At 43.0% G+C, this 21,472-nt stretch overlaps 1 protein-coding gene across 1 annotated transcript in view; it reads left to right on the top strand.

Annotated features, from left to right (window-relative positions):
• Positions 1 to 21,080, top strand: part of RSU1 (Ras suppressor protein 1) — a 66,253-nt gene extending 45,173 nt beyond the window's left edge. The window contains exon 9 of the mRNA XM_035129135.3: positions 20,603 to 21,080. Coding sequence (XP_034985026.1) covers positions 20,603 to 20,705 — 103 coding nt within the window. The 3' untranslated portion in view covers positions 20,706 to 21,080. The remainder of the gene's footprint in view (positions 1 to 20,602) is intronic.
• Positions 21,081 to 21,472: the final 392 nt, after the last annotated feature.

Genomic DNA, 21,472 nt, shown 5'->3' with positions numbered 1-21,472 from the left:
CTGTGTGGGAACCAGGCTTTTATTAAAACACACACAACACATGCATATATATCTTACTCACTGGTACTAGTTTTTATTGATCAGAAGAAACATTTAAAACTGAACTGCAGTTTTTCGCTGCTGCCTGATTCAGAACAGCCCTTGCTGCCAGAACGGATCCAAAACACCCTGGTGCCCAAGGCAATACAAAATTCCAAATTTCAGTAGTCAAAATATGGGGTTGGATCCCAAATGTGACTTGCATGATCAGAAAGGCATTTCTGTAAGCTCAAACCACCCTGCGTTACATTGATTTTTCCTCTGAAGCCCCTGTATTCTGTTCTATTCTGGAGAGTTTCATAACCCTCAAGTGGATTTTTCTGGGAGCATAGGGGGACTCAGTGTGAGAGGAGGTAGCCCTTAAAAGCACCCTTTTAGGAACAAGTCCATCCACCTTGGTAGAGTCAACTCTGACTGCCAGTGGCTTTCCAGGGTTTCAGGCAAGGTTTCTTCCCAGCCCTACCTGGAGACATCAGGATTTGAACCTGGGACCTTTTTGCATGCAAAGCATGTATTCTGCCACCAAGCTGTGCTGCACTAGATACAACGTAGAATAAGCTACACAGTTGACCATTTGAATAAAACAAAGCTGGTGGGATGTTTGCATTCATTTAAAAGATGTATAATCTGCTTTGCGAGCACACGCGCCGCAAAGCTGCTCATAAAGTAAGTTAAAATACAAAACCAAATGGAATATAAAACCATTGTAACTATACACTTATAACACTACCCGCAAAAGCAGGGCACAATAGTAAAAAACCAATAGTAAGAATTCAGCAGATCCAGGCATAGCAGCCCCTGTTTATGATCCCAGTTTATATTACGCATCAGAGCCCCTAGTGCAGCCTTTCTCAACCTTGAGTCCCCAGATGTTGTTGGACTACAACTCACATCATCCCCAGCTAGCAGTACTGGAGTGATTGAGTTTCTAGTCCCAATAACATCTGGGGACCCAGGGTTGAGAAAGGCTGCCTTAGGAAATAAGTTTCACTTAAAGTAGGTGTGGACCTCCAGATGTTGCTAAACTAAAACTCCTGTCATCCCTGGCCATTGGCAATGCTTTCTGGGGCTGATGGGAGTTGTAGTTCAGTACTATCTCAAGCACCATAAGTTCCCCCTGTCTGGCTAAAAGACTAAGAGGGTGTGGAACCTGACAGAATTTAGTGAGAACCTGGCAGAATCTGGTTTGCATTCAGAATTATTGCTGCAGTCAGTGAAACTTGAGGTTCTCGGCCATCTCTCCAATATGAACTTATGCAAATCACTACTTCGGCTTTTTTGTCATTTTTGTTTGATTATTCACTTGTGTTTCAGCGCCACCTTTATTATCCCAATACCTTGTCCTTTGCTTCAAAGCTGCAAATAAATGTGAATTATGGTCAATCCGCAAAAGGTCTAGCTGAATTATTTTCTTGACAAGTTTAAAATACCAACCAATTTATTACCTTGTTTGTTAGGAATTGTGGTTTAGTCTTTGTAGATGAGCAAAACTGCTTCTAGCATGAAAATCTTCACCGTCTGCTTCCTTTCACTTCCTTGCAGGAGAACTTTGTCTGTCCATCTCTATTCTGCCCTCTGTCCTTTTCTTGTGTTTTCTTCCATCCTTTTTGCTGATCAGTTATAAATGCTTGATGATTGATTTCAAACCCCCCATCCCATATCATACCATAAATACATTGCCAGATTCTCCCTCCCTTTCGCTCAGAGGATTTAGCAACACGCCTGGTGCTGGATAGCACCAGCAACAGGGGATGCAGTTAGCAGGGTATGTTTGTGTTAAGCACTTCGCATTTAGCTTCTTCCTATTTTTATAGAGCACACTGTGGAATTCACAGCTAATTGCTTAAAAGCATCTTGTTAGTTGAATATGAGCATATTCCAAGAATTTTGAGGATCGCATTTCTGAGAATGTTGTGAACACTGTTGAACAAAATGGTTCCAGTACTTGGATAACATCAAAACACTCAGAGTGAGGGGTGGAGGCGAATTGAGGGGTGCGCAACCAGGGTTTTTTTTGGGGGGGCACCACAACTATGAGGTAGAATGAGAAGCGAGGGGGTGCTGAATTTTGATGTTGCACAGGGTGCCACAGAAATTTGAGGTCCCAAGGTCTGCCAACTGTGTGAGGTATGTAGTTTCTAAAGACATGTGCAGAAGAAGGGGAAGGGTGAAAGCTCAGTGGTATATCATCTGCTTTGAATGCAGGAGGTCCCTGGATCAGTCCCTACAGATTTGCCTGGGAAAGGCCCCAGAGAAATGCTGCCAGTCTGTGTAAGCAGTACTGGGCTAGCTGGAACAATTGTTCGACTCGGGCTAGAGCAGGCTTTACCGTATTGGCCTGAATATAAGCCACATCCCCCCCCCCAATTCCGACCGTGAAGAGTTAAAATGCAGCTTAAATTGGTGACCTTACAAGAATTGGCTTTTACAATAGAAAGGTAAACAGCATTTCCGTGCGCTGCTCTGGTTCGCCAGAAGCAGCTTTGTCATGCTGGCCACATGACCAGGAAGCTGTCTGCGGACAAACGCAGGCTCCCTCGGCCTATAGAGCGAGATGAGCGCCGCAACCCCAGAGTCGGACACGACTGGACCTGATGGTCAGGGGCCCCTTTACCTTTACCTTTACAAGGTATGCTAGAAAGAATGTACAGTATATGTTTTGAGGTGTTCTTTTCATTTGAAATGCTTCGTGAACACCATCTCAAAACCTCTCTGAGGCATGCTACCTCTACCTTACCATGGAAATACCTGTGTATTTACATCTCCAAGGTTTTTGCTTTATGAGCTGCAAAAGTAAACTGTCAACTGTTTGCTGTAAATTGAAGCTTTTAATAATTTTGTCTGTTCTACCACATTTGTCAGCTTTGAATATTCTGTCAAGTTGGAAATAAAAATAGCAGCAAAACTCAGGAACGGTGACACTGAAAATTTATCTGCTCATAGAAAGTATCAAATGCAGACTTGAAGAATGAGCATTTACAGGTGTTTCTCTCCCCCACCTCCACCCCAATTTCTTTTGGATAACATAAAACTTTCAGTTGCTTATGGTAGTAAAAATAACTTATACACTGCATCAGCCTGTGTTAAATGCTTGACTATCAAACCATTCAAGTTTTGCTACAGCTACATATCCTCCTATTCAGAGAAGCCCAGAAATTATCCACCAAGATGGGTGGGGGCCTGACTGTTTCTTTTCCAAGCGATGTCAACAGTGCAGTCCAATATCTAATGCAAGTCAGTTCCAGTTGAACTTAGTGGGTTTACTTTCTATTTATTTATTATTGAATTTGAGCCTTCACCCTAAGGCAGGGTCCCCAAACTAAGGCCCGGGGGCCGGATGCAGCCCAATCGCCTTCTCAATCCAGCCCACGGATGGTCCAGGAATCAGCATGTTTTTACATGAGTAGAATGTGTCCTTTTATTTAAAATGCATCTCTGGGTTATTTGTGGGGCCTGCCTGGTGTTTTTACGTGAGTAGAATGTGTCCTTATATTTAAAATGCATCTCTGGGTTATTTGGGGGCATAGGAATTCATTCATTTTTTTTTTCAAAATATAGTTCGGCCCCCCACAAGGTCTGAGGGACAGTGGACAGGCACCCTGCTGAAAAAGTTTGCTGACCCCTGCCCTAAGGCCTAGGGCATGTTACAAACAATATTAACAGAAAAGATTAGAAACCAAGTATTAAGCATAGCCATTACATGTCTAAACCCAATATACATTTTTTTTTAATATATACAATTTTAATCACGGGCATATTTGCCACCCTGGACTCCTTTTGGAAGGAAGGGTGTGATATAACTTTAGTAAATAAATTTCTGATCCGTTATGAGTACACTTTCCTTCTGCTGCTACCACCCAGAGCCTCAACGAAACCAAAATATTCTCAGCATGACAGCCGGATTTCATGGGGGCAAGGGGAGCTCTGAGTAAGCTTTCATCAGATTGGGCTGTATGTAGGACATAGTGGTTTGTTTGCCCTCTGTTAGTCTAGATCAGGCATCCCCAAACTCTGCCCTCCAGATGTTTTGGGACTACAATTCCCATCATCCCTGACCACTGGTTGTCCTGTTGGCTAGGGATAATTGGAGTTGTAGTCCCAAAACATCTGGAGGGCCAAGTTTGGGGATGCCTGGTCTAGACTGAAGAGCATGCTTACTAGAACCTAGAGCAGTGTGCTCAGTATCCCTTTAAAGCACATCTTTTCCCCCTCAAAGAATTCTGGGTACTGTAGTTTGTTAAGGATTGCTGCAGCTCTGTGAGGGGCAAACTTCAGGGCCCATAATTAATTGAGGGAAAGAACACGCTTCAAATGATCTTTAAAGGTACCGTGTGAACAAGCCTACGTCCCACAGAACTAGTGGGATTCAGGGGCGCCATCTCCTAGGGGCCGAGCCCTTTGGGGGCCCTCCAATGTTCAAAGGGGGCAGAGGAGGCTGAGTGGGGAGCTGAACGTGGCACAGCTTCAATGGCCGGCTCCTCCTCCCAATGCTTCGGAGGGGAAGAAACAGGAAAGCTGCCCTTGGCAGGTAGCGGTGGCAGGAGGAGGAGGAGGAGTCGCCAGCCATTGAAGCTGCAGCCACATTTGGCTCCTCCCCCTGGCTTGTCCTGACGTCACACAATGTTGGCCTCCCCCATTCTCCCTCGGAAGTTGGCACCTCTGGTAGGATTTATTCCTAGGTAAAAATGTGTAGGACAGGGTTAGGCTGCTGAGCCTTGGCATCAGTAGCGTGGAGAAAATACTCAGTTCTGTTGGTGAGGCCAGTTCACTGTAAATCTGTGCACCGTCACTCAGAAGTAAGTCTCGTTGTGTTCAATGCATAAGCAAACATTAAGATTGCAGCCTTACTGTTGTTTTATAGCTTACATCTCTCTCTTTCTCTCTGTGTGTGTGTGTAATATTACCCCACATATTATTGTCCGAACGCTTTCCCACTATTTCAGATTTTACATTAGTGTTATGTAAAATACCTTACTTTCCGGGACCTATAAATAATGTAAAGGAAATACGAATGCATAAAACAATGCTCTCTCTTTTTTTTCACTGCACCTAGCTGTAGTCCTTATTTGTTTTCCATATTAAGTACCATTAAAGCAATTTTATAAAGCTAAGGATAAATGCTCTTAACCTATTGGTAATATTGCTTGGTGGATGTTGGCGGCATTATATGTTGTGTGTGTGTGTGTGTGTGTGTGTGTGTGTGTGTGTGTGTGTGTGTGTGTGCATGTGGTAAGGAAACTGCTATTCTATTTGAAGGCTTCCCTGAGAAAGATTGTAAACCATTATTTCCCTTTTTTGTGACTTTATGAAACCACGGACCATATAACACTACGAGCGCTATGAACACCCTCCTTTATAGAGAGGATAAACATACGTCGAGCTCATCGCTCATACTCTGGGTGGTAGTCAACCAAATCTTGCTCAGAATAGAACCACTGAAATTAATGGACTTAACTTAGTCATGTTCATGAATTTTGATATGTCTACCCTGAGTAAAATTTGGTTGAATACCATCCTTTGTTTTTTCCCAAAGTACTCTGAAGTCCATCAACTGGAGGCAGGTACGATATAATAGCTTAGAACGGCAGGTGAGCATACATTTAGAATTAAGAGGAAGGACACTTCTGAGTTCATTTCAATCTGGGCAATTGTTTTCAGTATCAAAAATCCATTAAATTAAATCCATTTCACACAAAAATCCATTAAAGGGTTTCTCCAAGTTTTTGTGGTTGTTTCAGCAGCCTTTTTTTTGCGGGGGGGGGGGGAGTTGTTGCTATTGTGGAACAGTTGGGTATACAACTGTTGGTGATCTACTGTAAATCATGCAGAGATCTGCCAGAAGATCACGATCTAACTTCTGCCTGGCCCTTACTTTGTTGTTGTTGTTGTTGTTGTTGTTTAGTCGTGTCCGACTCTTCGTAACCCCATGGACCAGAGCACGCCAGGCACTCCTGTCTTCCACTGCCTCCCGCAGTTTGGTCAAACTCATGTTTGTAGCTTCGAGAACACTGTCCAACCATCTCGTCCTCTGTCGTCCCCTTCTCCTAGTGCCCTCCATCTTTCCCAACATCAGGGTCTTTTCCAGGGAGTCTTCTCTTCTCATGAGGTGTCCAAAGTATTGGACTTATTTGACCCTAAACTCAGGCTTTCTTTCATCCCCTCAGACTTGACTTCCCACATAATATCAAAGCTCTTTTTAGTTCTTTCTCCATCACTTAAGAGGGGCTAAACTTGATTCACCAGATGCAGAGTGTAGTGAGGGTCAGAGTGCGGCTCACACATGCAAGCTCTCCCCCCCCTACCTATTTCTACATGACTGTATGCACAAGCACACTACTGATTGGAGAGGTTGAATGCTCTGCTTCGTTGTTTGTATTTCTATGCTGCTTTCCATTCGTATGAATTCCAAAAGTGGCTTGCAAACAATAAATACCAACAACAGATAAGCACAGTAGAGCATCTCAGTTACAGGGAAAAACAATTACAACCCCTAGACCGTTAAGAGCTGACCCTTCCAAGTCACTTAGTCGAGCCTATCCAGACATGTGAAATGTTAACATGTGTCTCTATCTGGTTTTTAGCTCATCATTGGTTGTAATTTTTTAATTGTTTTAAATATAAGTAGTCTGAACAGTGCTACATTCCCCCAGACCTCATCTACAGTCTCAATACCATTCATGCTACTCAGTTACCGTATTTAAAATACACTGACCAATGTGTGTGTGTAACCAGCTAAGAGAGCAATTGTGATTCTTGTTACTTCAACAGATGGCTGTGATCACAGAACAGGCTGCCACTTGACTCCTACCGTAGCATTGCCTGGTTCACAATCCTCATTTCTTCCTTCATGCAGTTGTAGATGCAGTCTTATGGAAAAATAAGGTTTGGCCGGGGGGGGGGGGGGTAAATTTGGCCCTCTAGTTCACATAATAATTTTTTGTTGGTTATTTTTACCCCTAATGTACAGAAGAGCAGGATGCGAACACAATGCCATAGTAAGCAATCACATGCAACCTGAGGACCGCACTGACATTTGGTAATCCTCCAAAGCCAGTGGGTGGTACGGTCATTGCACACTCAGTTGCATATGGGAGCAAGCACCCACCTCATACTTGTCAAGCATTTATTATGATTGATTGATTGAGTTTATATACCGCCCTATACCCAGAGTTCTCAGGGCGGTTCACAGAAAAGATCACAACATATATAATCAGAATAAAAACAACAACCCGATAACACACACACACACACACAGAGCCACATTTTAAAAGGGTATAGGATGTCAAACAGATCAACCAAAGGCCTGGTTTAAAATGAATGTTTTTGCCTGGCACCTAAAGGTGTGTAATGAAGGCACCAGGCAAACTTCCATTGGGAGAGCATTCCACAGATGGGGAGCCACTGCAGAGAAGGCCTGTTCTCATGTTGCCATTTAGCTCTGCACACACATCTCTGCCCCAGCTGAAGCTTCCAAACTGTCGTCTGCAGCTACTTTGATAGTTAAGCTGAGTTTTGAAGGTTAGTAAAGTAAAGGGACGATTAATCCTTGTGTGGTCCTCAGCATGTTCCACTGATGTTTTATTTTAGTGAAAATTTGCCTTTTGGGGTCCCACTTATTTCGTGTTCACATTGCGCTCACTCTTTCTTTCTTTCTTTCTCTCTTTCTCTCTCTCTCCCTCTGTGTGTGTGTGTGCGTAAGTGGCACAGGTTGAAATGCCTCCTGCTGTTGTCTGGCCCAAGCGATTTAATGAATGCCTTTGCCACAATACAGTATCAGACTTTCATCTGAAGGCTGTAAACATTTTTCAGATCTGTTTCAGATCGCCATGCATCTAGCTGAAATTTCCCCTCTAGCTGAAGCCTATCCATCATTCTTAAGGCTATCTAATATCCTCCTTTTTTCTATTCAATGAGATGATATCTTATTATCCTTTTCACTGAGTCACCGTATTTTATGTGTTCAGCTGACATTGTCCGTTTGTATCTCCTTCAGTTCAGATAGCTGTGCATCACGGGACACAGAATTCCCCAAACCTAAGATTATGGCATAAGGTTATAGCACATGGGGATATTGTGCTGCACATGACCACCCTTAGCTGTGAGTGATATTGAGAGATATCAGATGACAGCAGGTTTTATTGATAGTCAAAAGGAGTATCTGTATATATGTGTGTATATGTATACATAGGATTCAGCCTTGTTTAAGTGCTGAAAGCACTCTGAATAGTAATTTAGGGAGAGGGAGCATCCACCATTTGTGGGCCTTTAATCAAATTGTCACTTTATATGTATACACAGTCTGATAGTAATGCTTTCAAACAGTGCAAGAGCTCCAGTGTGGCATCTTATGGGCTTATGCGCTGATTGTAGCGCATGAGCCTCCAAATAACACACTTTGACAGGCTGGCGGAAGGGCACCAGCAATGACTGCAGCTGGAAACCTGGAATTGGTTTCCACCTGCTGCTTAACTTTGTCCAACACCTTTGTGGACATGCTAAAGCAGGGGTGTGGCTTCCGGACATTGTTGGACTCCAGTTCGCATCAGGCCCAGCCAGTGTGGCCAATGTCTTGGCATGATGAGAGATGCAGTCTCGCAACAGAGGGCTGATCCTTTTCTCCATAGTGAGTCAAAAGCAGCTGAAGGCAGGGGTGCCTTTTAGACATTTTAAAGCATCTATGCTTCATATATAAAGCTATGGTTTTCCCAGTAGTGATGTATGGAAGTGAGAGCTGGACCATAAAGAAGGCTGATCGCCGAAGAATTGATGCTTTTGAATTATGGTGCTGGAGGAGACTCTTGAGAGTCCCATGGACTGCAAGAAGATCAAACCTATCCATTCTGAAGGAAATCAGCCCTGAGCGCTCACTGGAAGGACAGATCGTGAAGCTGAGGCTCCAATACTTTGGCCACCTCATGAGAAGAGAAGACTCCCTGGAAAAGACCCTGATTCTAGGAAAGATTGAGGGCACAAGGAGAAGGGGACAACAGAGGATGAGATGGTTGGACAGTGTTCTCGAAGCTACGAACATGCGTCTGAGCAAACTGCGGGAGGCAGTGGAAGACAGGAGTGCCTGGTCCATGGGGTCACGAAGAGTCGGACACGACTAAACGACTAAACAAACAAACAAGCTCCATATATTACTGTAATAAAGAACCACAGAAAGGAAAGGAAGTGCCTCAGCATATGAACAGAAGAAGTGGGCTTGGACCAGGTCCATCTAGCTCAATATTGCAGACTCTGACTGGCGGCAGCTCTTTGGTGACCCTAGTAGAGAGAGGTCTGCTGCTACCAAGTCCTTTTTGGAGAAGCCAAGGGCCCTTCCGTCTGCAGTACATGTGCTCTGCTCACTGCCCAAGATCGCAAAAGGGATTACTCAAAAAGAAGTAAGTGAGGCTCCTTTTGCCTTCTAAGCTCCAGTTCAATGTCTGCCTTGGACCTCACGCCAGCAAGCAGCAGCAGCTGCCAATGCCATTATCTGAACCTATCGTTGGGGATGACAGTAATGAACATCAAGTCACTTATCAGCTAATTCAATCTCAGTGGAAGCTCATTACCAATCAATAATACCTCTTCCTGAGTTCTAGCATTTGTAAGCCAAGTGGAAATATCTGGTGCGCTTTGAAATCTGGAAGTTGTTTTTATTTGTATTGGGAGATTATTATTTTTTTGTATATATTTCCACAGCCAAAATTAACACATTTTTAAAAGGCGTGGCTGCTTAGCTACCTTTTGTGATAGGGATGAGCGTCTTTGGTGGAGATGAGAATTCTGCAAGGACCACATAGGTGCATTTGCATGGAAGTGGCTGATGCCCTGGTGGCTATCAAAGCCACTGCAATTTACAAGACATGATTAGATTGGGGTATTTACATTTTCAGTTACTCTGATAAGGTGTTAGTTCCCAGTTGAAAATAATGCATATTGTGCTGCAAGTGGGGGGAAATGTGTTGCGGTTAGTTACATAAACTGTATACTCATCTTCACTTATATACCTGATTATAAGAAATACTTGAGGTTGCTCCAATAAATGATATCACCTTGCCTGTTTTGCATCTGCTATTCTCAAACTCTAACGATGCAGGGACCGTCTGTACCAGTTTTAATTAAATACAGAATTTGAAGTAGATGCAGCCAAATAATCAAAGGCATCAACAGCTCAATGTATCAGAAATATATATTCAAATTTTTCTATGTGTTGAGAATTTGTCCTTGCTGGGTCCTGATCAGAAGCAAAGTTAAATGGAAATAAGTATTATGGATTTCACTGGAATTTGATTCCAAATAAGCATATCTGTGATTCCAGCCCCTTTCACTGCTTTTTCTCCAAGCTTGAAGAGAGTATTTTAAAAAAATATATGAACTTTACATGGCAATTTTGTAGCCTAGTGGACATTCAATATAAAATGATTTTATATCATAGTAGCAGGTGTGTTTGGTGCTAAACCACCCTGGGAAGGAAAATATACTGCATGTACCTTGCTTAAAAAATACAGCCTGTGAGCATTTATGTTTTAATTCAAGTTAAGATAAAATAGGAATTGATGTTACGGAGTGTCAGTGTGAGGTGTTGCACAGTAGTAAATATTTGAGCATCGGCAGACAGTTAAAGTAGGAAAAACCAGGACCAATTCTTAAAGTCGATAACGTTGTCACAAACTTTGCAGAATTAAGTTGTTTGACTGTCTTTCCCTAGTGATTTGGCTGCAGTTTGAAATGTCTTTGCATTAAGATTTCATGCTTGGGTCTCTACTCTCTATGATCATCAATCAGCAGATGAACACATCAAGGGTCCCTGTCTCTCTCTCTTTTTGTAGGATTAGTTAAATGCGTTGGCAGACATATGAGAAACATTTGGTATTCCTGTGCACCTATATATATATGAGCAGAAACATTCCTTCTACCTGAAGCTGCAACACATATTTAACTTGTATGATTAATCAATATCCCTGCATTAGAAGAACAGATATAAAACTCTTTTATGTACCAAAGCTTTCAGGGTTACCAACAGTAAACCACAGCAAGTGGTTCTCAAGCATTCAGCCAAGGGAATTGGATAGTAATACTTTTCAGTGACAGTATAAATGAACAGATAAAATAGCCAGGTAAGAAGAACGTACACTGACCCAGCTAGGATGAACACTTGAGACTTCACAAAGCACGGTTTATGAATGAGTGCTGGGGCCAGGCTCCCCTCCCTCCTCCTGTCAGACATTGGCTTTGGCACAAGGATCCAGGTTTATAATGCCCCCTCCTGTCTGAATCTGAGAACTCTGGGAGTAGGGAGGAACCAAGTGAGAACACTGGGCATGTGTGTGCTAAACCATTATGTATGGCTTACCATGACATCCAAACACTGCAACTGACACTGTTTGAGTGCCTTACACCTGTGTTACATTCATGAGTGTCAATGCATAGGAGATCCTGTCACTCCCAACTTAACTCTTTATCACATAGGCCTGCGATAGAGGAAACAGTCTTGGGGAAAGGCAAATCCATGCCACAGGGTTTCTTATACAAGCATCCCATTTTCATCCCTGACTCTGGTGAACCACAGCACCTACACATGGTTTGGGTGGCATATAAGTAATAGATTATGATTATTATGCCGCCCATCTGACTGGGTTGCCACAGCCACTCTGGGCAGCTTTCAGCAATTATAAAACCACAATGAAACATCAAACATTAAATACGGCATTCCCTATACTGGGCTGCCTTCAGAGGTCTTCTAAAAGTTGTATAGTTATAAAAAGGTAAAGTACCCCTGGACGGTTAAGTCCAGTCAAAGGTGACTATGGGGTTCCAGCGCTCATCTCACTTTCAGGCCGAGGGAGCGGGCATTTGTCCACAGGCAGCTTTCCAGGTCATGCGGCCAGCATGACTCAACTGCTACTGGCACACAGAGGACTATGATGAGTGCACAGAAATGCTGTTTACCGTCCCGCCACAGTGGTACCTATTTATCTACTTGCACTGGCATGCTTTCGAACTGCTAGGTTGGCAGGAGCTGGGACAGAGCAACGGGAGCTCACCCCGTCGCGGGGATTCGAACCGCCGACCTTCCGATCAGCAAGCCCAAGAGGCTCAGTGGTTTAGACCACAGCGCCACCCTTGTATAGTTATATATCACCTTGACAGGGCAGGTGCAACTTCCAAGAAGGCCCTCTGCCTGGTTCCCTGTAACCGTGCAATGAGGGAACCACCAAAAGGCCCTCAGAGCTGGATCTGAGTGTCTGGGCTGAACAATGGGAGTGGAGATGCTCCTTCAGATACAGGGCCAAGGTCATTTAGGGCTTTAAAGGTCAGCACCAACACTTTGAATTGTGCTAGCGAAATATAGGGTGGGCTGGCACTACAAGTATGCTCCATGAACACACTGAGATACATAAAAGCTTCAGGATGGATCACCTTGGTACACCCAATGATTTGATTATTCCTCCTAATTTTGATGTGTTCCAGTTCATTATCTTCTATGTAGCCCTTAGAGACCTAAGACAATCTAGAAAGCTAACTATCGGAACGTGAGCAATGCTAACACCTCTGGCACTGTCTCTGTTTGCTTATTGCTCAGTTACAATTTTAACACGATCATTTTAAGTAACAACGAGACGATTATGTTCCATGTTTATTCCCCCCACCCCTCCTCCTGAAAAAAATGTAACAAACGCAGGGGGGAAAAATCTTATGAGAACTAATGGAGAAATATCCGAGAGGCTTAACTTATGATCTGTGTTCATTACAGCAAGTGACATTTTCACTGCAGTTTTACTATAAAGATTGGCTGGCACAGAGGGAGAGTCACACCCGAATAAACTCTCAATCAGTCTTACCTCCATGGTGATAGGTTATGAAGAATTGCTGAGGCCCTTCATAATGTCTGTATCATTCCTTAATTGATGGTGGGTTGCTTGGCTTTGAAAGTGCTGAGGAATAAGTGGAAGGACCCCCTTTGCAACCTGTACAGTTTTGACACAGTCATGCGGATTACTCATATGTACAACCCTGACACTCTACTGATAATGGGACAGATAATGGGAGCAGCTGCTAATTAGCAGGCTCTTCTCCACAAGGCCTCAGTGGTGATCTTGTGCTTTCGCGAGTGTTTTTGTTTTGTGAGATGTAAAACAACAACAAACAAAGAAACATCGTGCCATGCTATTTAAAATGTGAATTCAAAATTGGGTCTGGGAATTACCATGGGATTGGAGCCTATATCTAATCACCCTTGTTATGTATTTTCAGGCTTGTAAATATGACTTTGTATCCCACACTCTAGGCTTTCTACTCTCATGTAATGTGGGCCATGGCAACGGGAAGAGAGCAGCACTAATCCCACCGAACATATAATGCAAAACTAGAATCCTTCTTCCTCAAATTGGGGCTATATTTGCAGCTGGCACTCTCCCTTGCACAGAGCGTCCAGCCATACTATTGGAAAAGCTTTCCAACTTTTGACAGTTTTCTGTCCATTTTTAAGAGAGAAAGAGAGATCCTGCAATAACATAAGAACATCACAGGCCATATCCAGGCAGCCTAGAAGCAAGCTGATTTTTCTAGATCCAATCAGGATTTCAGTCAGGGTTTGGGCCTGGTTTTGGCACAGAAACTGCTTTTGGTATAATGACAGATGTAAGAGTGGCAGGGGAAATGTGCTCCTGTTAATTCTCCTTGACCTCTCAGCCGCTTCTGATATGATCAACCATGGTAGTCTTCTGGAGCAACTGTCTGAGTTGGGGTAGGTGGCACCACTTTGCGGTGGTTCTGGTCCTACTTGGGTAGTCATCTCCAGAGGGTGATGTTGGAGGAGTTCTCTTTGGCCCTGTGGAGCCTTCATTGTGAGGTTCTCAGGGTTTTATTTTATCCCTCATGCTGTTTAGCATCTACATCAGGTATCCCCAAACTGCGGCCCTCCAGATGTTTTGGCCTACAACTCCCATGATCCCTAGATAACAGGACCAGTGGTCGGGGAAGATAGGAATTGTAGTCTGGAGGGCATCTGGAGGGCCGAAGTTTGGGGATGCCTGATCTACATGAAACTACTGAGTGGGGTCATCTGGAGTTTGGGAGTACGTTGTCAGCTATATGCTGGTGACACACAGCTCTACTTCTCCTTTACTTTTGCAGGTGTGGCAGTGGATGTGCTGGACCGTTGTCTTGTCTCAGTAATGGACTAGATGAGAGCTAATAAACAAGCTTAATCCAGATAAGACTGAACCGCTGCTGGTGGGCAGTTCCCTAGACTGGATGGATAGGAGGTTGCCTGCTCTTGATGGGGTTACACTTCCTCTGAAGGAGCAGGTATGCTGCTTGGGGGTACTCCTAGAACTTTTGCTGCCGCCTGATGTCACAGTGAAGTCAGGTGACTGGTTTTCGCCCACACAATAAAGCACATGATGCTCTTCTAGCTGAGTGACACCAGTGGGTATAATAGGGCCAGCCATCTAGAGGTAATTCGGATTCTTCTGGGCCACAAGACTATAGAGGTGGACTGGCCCTGCTACGCAAGAATTGCCCATTTACCTAAATAACCAAATGATAGACCCCATTTTGCTCTGTGGGCAAAGTTTTTGGAAGGCAACCACCAGGGGAGTCAAGGCTTTTGAGGGCGGTAGCCCTGCTTGAGAATGCAAAAGAATGTGTGAGGGCTCAAGCACTGCAGAGAGTGATAGAGAAGTGTGCAACAACCCCATGTCCCCATATGTCCAGGATTTCCCAGACATAGCCAGAATACTGCAGTATCCGGGTGGAAATCGCTAAAATGCCTGGGAAAATCCGGACATACGACAACCTATGTTGGCAGTGTTGTTTTGGGTGGTTTTTCTTAAAAATAGCTCAGAAACTTCAACAACTTTGAAAAAAAAAACCCTCAACAACCTGTGTGTCCGGATTTTCACTTTTTTAAATATAGCAATATATGGCCCTCCCTTCCCCTCCTGAGCTTTCCCGTTAAACACAGAAGTCTCAAGGCAGAGTCGTAACTGGCACAGCATATCAGTAACATTGCCACCCCCTTCCTGCCCATTTTGAAATACAGTAGTACCTCTGGTTAGGAACTTAATTCGTTCCGGAGGTCCGTTCTTAACCTGAAGCACCACTTTAGCTAATGGGGCCTCCCGCTGCCACCGCGCCGCCATGGCACGATTTCTGTTCTCAACCTGAAGCAAAGTTCTTAACCCAAGGTACTATTTCTGGATTTGCGGAGTCTGTAACCGGAAGTGTTTGTAAGCCGAGGTACTACTGTTCATGCTTGGTTTTTGTAAAAGACCAAATGATGAAAAATTTGTTTTAGTCGTTTAGTCGTGTCCGACTCTTCGTGACCCCATGGACCATAGCACGCCAGGCACTCCTGTCTTGCACTGCCTCCCGCAGTTTGGTCAAACTCATGTTCGTAGCTTTGAGAACACTGTCCAACCATCTCGTCCTCTGTCATCCCCTCCTCCTAGTGCCCTCAATCTTTCCCAACATCAGGGTCTTTTCCAAGGATTCTTCTCTTCTCATGAGGTGGCCAAAGTATTGGAGCCTCAGCTTCACGATCTGTCCTTCCAGGGAGCACTCAGGGCTGATTTCCTTAAGAATTGATAGGTTTGATCTTCTTGCAGTCCATGGGACTCTCAAGAGTCTCCTCCAGCACCATAATTCAAAATATGAAAATATAGGTGCGTTATTGCAGAATAGGCCAAAATATTGTGGCATCAAGCAAACATGATGAAATAACAAGGACAGACGAGGACGCCTGAGAGACTTTAGCACCTTATTACATTGGACTTTTTGCACACTGAACGTTGCACTTTTTGAGCCTTATCCGCCTCTTCAGAAACATTTGCATATGTGTTATGTATTCCATCCCCTCCGGTGTTGCATATATATATATATGATTTAGTGCTTTCACGGTTTTTGTTATTTCTATACAACGTGATGAAATAAGTCTGAGGCAGGCTAGAGAGCAGCAATGTCTCCATTCTGAAATCTGCAGGAAAATTTTCATTCTGCTGTGCAAGTTATTCCACTCGGGCATAGTGCTAAAGCACCTAAAAACGGCACTTTCTCCAGAACCGAGTATGTGGCTTAACCATGCAGTGAGAAATGAATGCATCTTCCCAGAGAAGCATAAACCTCCTATTTCTAAGGTGGCGTCTTGCATTGCCACATTTTCATAATGGGGATGATAATAATCATTAATAATAATAGTTTCAGCTGATTTTGAATGGAACAGTCTAACTCATGCACAAACATGTAGAGCTTTTCCCCCAAGAGCATCGTATCTATTTGTAGTCGAGTTTGCTCTGGTCCCCTTTCAGCCCAACCATTTCAAAAAGGCATAAGCTTTGGCCTGTTGACATTTTCAGTGCTTCGCAAAGGGAACTGAACTGGGAGTGGAATTACTTTCAAAATATTTTCCCATTTTCCAGCCCCTTTAATAGCCCTTGTTAAAGTTATAAGCCTTAATAAAAGGATTTATAGCTTCAGTGTCTGAGGTTTTCAGGCCTCTTGATTTATGCTTTAAATTGCAGCATTTAGCACTTCGCACTTTAATTTAGACAGATCACCTATTTTCTTAAATGCTTAAGTAATGTACCAAGCTGCAGTTATTGATTCTCTCTGCATTTATTACAAAGGAGGCTGCATTTGCCCTTTCCTCCTGGGGATGCCCCTCCTGAACTGCAGGCTTGCTAGTGACAGCTTAGGCCCCTGATACATAACCAAAGACCTTGCCTAATATCCCTGCAACTGCTCAGGGAATTTTTATTAAGTAAAGGCATCATTAAAGTGGACAGAATGATGAAGTTTAATGAGCATCTTTCTCCCTTATTGTTAGTTTTGCTGTAGCAGCCAGAGTGTTCTCATTTGTTACCCTCAGTGGGGCAGGGTAGAGATTGCACGGTGTTTCTTTGGATACCTTTTTTCGTTTCGTTTATAGATTTGCATATTATATACACTTGTGTGCTGTTGCAGAGTGTATTTATAACCAGACTCTATGGCAAAGAAAAACCCAGAAAATCTTCTTATGGAGGGTTTCGTTTTTTGGTGTGTTTTTTTAAAAGTATTTTCAGACTGACATTAAATCCTCTAGAAAACTATTTGCCCTTTTCCTTAATGAGGAATCTGCACACAATGCGGCGGGTCTGGCTGCATCGTTGTTTAGAGAGGCCGTGCCATTTATCAGTTACGATTATAGCGCCAACAACTTTTTAGTTGCCACACAGCATAATTACAGATGTCTGAAGAACATGAAATCTTGGTTTTATGCTATGATCTCATTATTGCTCTGCGGAGATTTGCATAGAGCATCCCGTTTAAAAATCACCATCTCCGCACCAACTGGCCGTTGTGGGGAAGAGTAATTTGCAAGCTAGTCTTTTAACTTGGCCTTATATAATCAACAGCTAATGTGTGAACATGTACTGGTAGCACTAACAAGAAGGACAAATGGAAACTTGTTAGGATTCAGTGTATTTTATTTTATTTTTACATTTTAAATACGTAATATTCAGAGTTTCTTTGCACACTGTAGATTCTGATACTTGCACACACATAAAGGTAAAAGGACCCCTGACCATCAGGTCCAGTCGTGACCGACTCTGGGGTTGCGGCGCTCATCTCGCATTATTGGCCGAGGGAGCCAGCGTACAGCTTCCAGGTCATGTGGCCAGCATGACGAAGCCGCTTCTGGCGAACCAGAGCAACGCACAGAAATGCCGTTTACCTTCCCGCTGTAGCGGTCCCTATTTATCTACTTGCACTTTGACGTGCTTTCGAACTGCTAGGTTGGCAGGAGCTGGGACCAAGCAACGGGAACTCACCCCATCGCAGGGATTCGAACCGCCGACCTTCTGATCAGCAAGCCCTAGGCTCTGTGGTTTAACCCACAGCACCACCTGTGATATACATATATCTGAGGATAGAATCATTAGAAATGCCCCTCTCTATGCTTGTTCTCTTGGCTTTTGCACACACACTCAAGGGTCAAGCAGTCCAACCTAGATAGTTGTGTCCCCTGCACTATAAGTGGCTGCCTACTCAGAATTTGTTCTGCGATCCTTATCTTACCATCCTGTTATTGCAAATCATTAATGAATAACTTTTATTGTTGCCTCCATGTTATCATGGTTACATATGAGAGTCTCTCTTTGCCAGCATATTCACCGAAGAGAGCCTGGAATGCAATTCTAAGTTGCTTTGAGACATTTTATGTAGTAACTGGTGAATAATGCAAATAATAATAATTACTAGTTTACTTTATGATGACACTTGCTGAGAAGAACAGATGTTTGGAGTTCATCTGTTTCTTTGAAGCGCTGAGACTGCAGTCCTAACCCCACTTACCTGGGAGTAAGCCTTATTGAACCCCCAACTCTGATAGCATGGTTGATGGTATTGAAAGCTGCTGAGAAGTTGACGAGCATTGACAGGGAACTGTTTCCCTTGTCTCTCTCCCATCATACAGGGTGATCAAAGCAGTTTTGGGGCCAAGATCAGGCCTAAACCCCAATTGAAATGGATCTAGAAAACCAGTTTCCTCCAAGACCACCTAGATCTTCGGTCCATAACCAACTGATCAAGAACCTTGGCCCAACATCTGGAGGGCCACAGGTTTTCCCAACCCTTGTCTGCACTGATTGGCAACAGCTCTCAAACAGGTCTCTCCCAGATCTACCTGGAGATGCTAAGAATTGAGCATGGAATTTTTTTTAACATAGTTCATGTGATCTGCAGCTGAGTTACAGCCCTTCCCCAATGCCCTTACTTCTAGAATGTGACTATTTGGCTTTTTAAAGAAGATAGAATAAAGAGTAATTCATTCTGACGGCTGTGTGTCAGACTTGGTTGAGAATATGTTTGCATACAACAGGTGCCGGGTTTTTCTTGAGCTATTCCCATCACTTCCGCCAGAGCAGGAAAAGTTTTGGGATCGCTTTTCTTTCTTGACATGCAGAGTATCTTCCAAAAGGTTCTTTGTCAACAGAGCAAGTTTACATTTGTATCCTGTTTTGTCTCAAAGGCTTTTAATTTTGCTTTAAGTAGGAATTACTCATAAATTATCCATTAATTGCTCTCTGGTGTTCAGTGTAAATCCTCTCAGCCTTAGAGTCCATTTAGCTTTCCTGTGAGTGCCAGCAATCTTAATTGTAGGATACTTCGTCAACATTTAATCAGGGGTCTGTATTAATGTGGCATTGATGTGTTGGTAGCTCTCTTGCAACAATCCATCATGTGTGAGCAGGCAGAGAAGACTCTGACACCATTGCTCTGTGTCACTTTATCAAGCCCTCGAGTATTCTGGTTACGCAGCCAGTTCACTCTCTGTTACATCGACATTCCATCTTGCCAATTCAACCCAATTTTTGTCAATGTCTCCAAGGTTAAGAATTTAAGAAGCCTGGATCTTCCTTCAGCAAAACTGTTGTGTAAAAACTCTTATGCTTTGGCTTCGAAGTGGTAGAAATGTCATAGCATGCAGAACTAGTTTTTTAAAAAATAGATAGATGATAGATAGATAGATAGATAGATAGATTACTATTCAAATTTTAACAACAAAAACAAATAGAACATGAACTTAATACAAACAAATTGCTGGCATATGTTACACAATACGATCACGTCTTAGAACAAGAGTAGCCAGCCTGGTCCCCCTCCAGATGATGGGCCTGCAACTGCTATCAGCCCCAGCCAACATGGTTTATGGTCATGGATGGTGGGAACTCAAGTCTACCACTTTGGCTACCCTCGTCTTAGACTTAGAAGGTGGGGGGGGGGGGTGTCACAGCACAGAACCGACCTTGAAATCCCATTTCCGAGTTCAAGCAAGCAGGAGTAAATCCTTCCAACGCATTATTTATGTTTCCAGCAATTTGCCGTCACATTCCTCGTGGTTGATGAACATTATGAACACCCAGCACGGTCCACAGAATGGGTCATTCTGACCACCCGCCCACCCTGCACAAGTTTATTCTGCTTTAATTTCTCTGCCTGTGTCAACTACGAACCCTTTCCCATCAGCCTCCCCTTGTGAAGGACTGCAAGAAACCTGGGATGAACCACTGCCCAAATGGTGGTGTCCAGTGGGGCAGTGATTCTTTGGGGCAGCTGAGGCCTAGATATTTGATCAGACTAGTTGGATCCTTGTTTAATGGATAAACAAGCCTTGGGATGTATTGGATAAACAAGCCTTGGGATGTATTTTTCTCAATGTTGTAAGCAGCTTTGAGTATATTATATTAATAATAATAATAATAATAATAATAATAATAATAATAATAATAATAATATTGCAAGACAACAGCATACATATGGAACAATGATGTATGGAGAATGGGCTCATTGCCAGTGAGCCATGTCCAACACAATCACAAATGGAGGATGAGGTGGTTGTCAGGACTGATAATTTTTAATAAAACGATACACTTGTTTACTAAGCCTCCCTGACTCCCATCAGGGGAAAAAGCTGGGTATAACTAAATTAATAATGATGATGATAGTAGTACTGTAATAATTGTTTTATATGCTGCACTTGAGTTCAGGGAAGGTACTAAACATGTTCCTTCTGTTCCTTGTTTCTCCATAGCCTTTATGGCAGACACATGCAGGCGAACCCCGAACCACCCAAAAAGAACAATGATAAGTCCAAGAAGATCAGCCGGAAGCCCTTAGCTGCCAAGAACAAATAAGCCGCCTGTATTCACCATTCTTCTAATTCTATTTTATTTTATTTTTTTGCATGTCCAATTCTTTTATATACTTTTTTGCTAGCAGAAATGGATGTTTTATAAAATAAACACAAGAATACCTTTTTATATCCACAGCTACTCACAAAGTGTAAACTGCATTGGCTGAGTAATCCATTATAATTATGTATTAATTTCTGCTTAAATCATATAGCCGTTTGATCCAATGTAAACCACTTTATTGACTCTCAAAACATGTATGAAATGTACTTTTGGCTTAACTAATTCACACAGCTGGCTACACTTTATTGCAGCACCAAACTGTGTCTCAATCATATTTTATGTAATACTCCTGAATAAAATCATTTTTGTACCATATGTTGCTTTCTTCTCCCCTTTCCTGGATTTTGTGGCATGTTTCATTTGTATTAGAGAGGAAGTAGGTACAGTCATACCTCGGTTTAAGTACGCCTCCGTTTGAGTATTTTCAGTTTAAGTACTCCACGGACCTGTCTGGAACGGATTAATCCACTTTCCATTACTTTCAATGGGAAAGTTCGCTTCAGGTTAAGTACATTTCAAGTTAAGTACAGACTTCCGGAACCAATTGTGTTTATAAACCGAGGTACCACTGTACAGTTATACGTGGTACGGCTTTTTAAGTGCATTTTTTAAAAAATTGCATTTAAGTGCATTTGAAAAAAATATGGGCAAACACAGGCTGCATCTACACAGCTATTAAAAAATGTTCTGAAAATGCTCTGAAAAAA

Source organism: Zootoca vivipara, chromosome 11 (assembly GCF_965207765.1).
Source record: "Zootoca vivipara chromosome 11, rZooViv2.hap1.1, whole genome shotgun sequence".
Lineage (NCBI taxonomy): Eukaryota > Metazoa > Chordata > Lepidosauria > Squamata > Lacertidae > Zootoca > Zootoca vivipara.
This window is presented reverse-complemented; position numbering and strand designations above follow the sequence as displayed.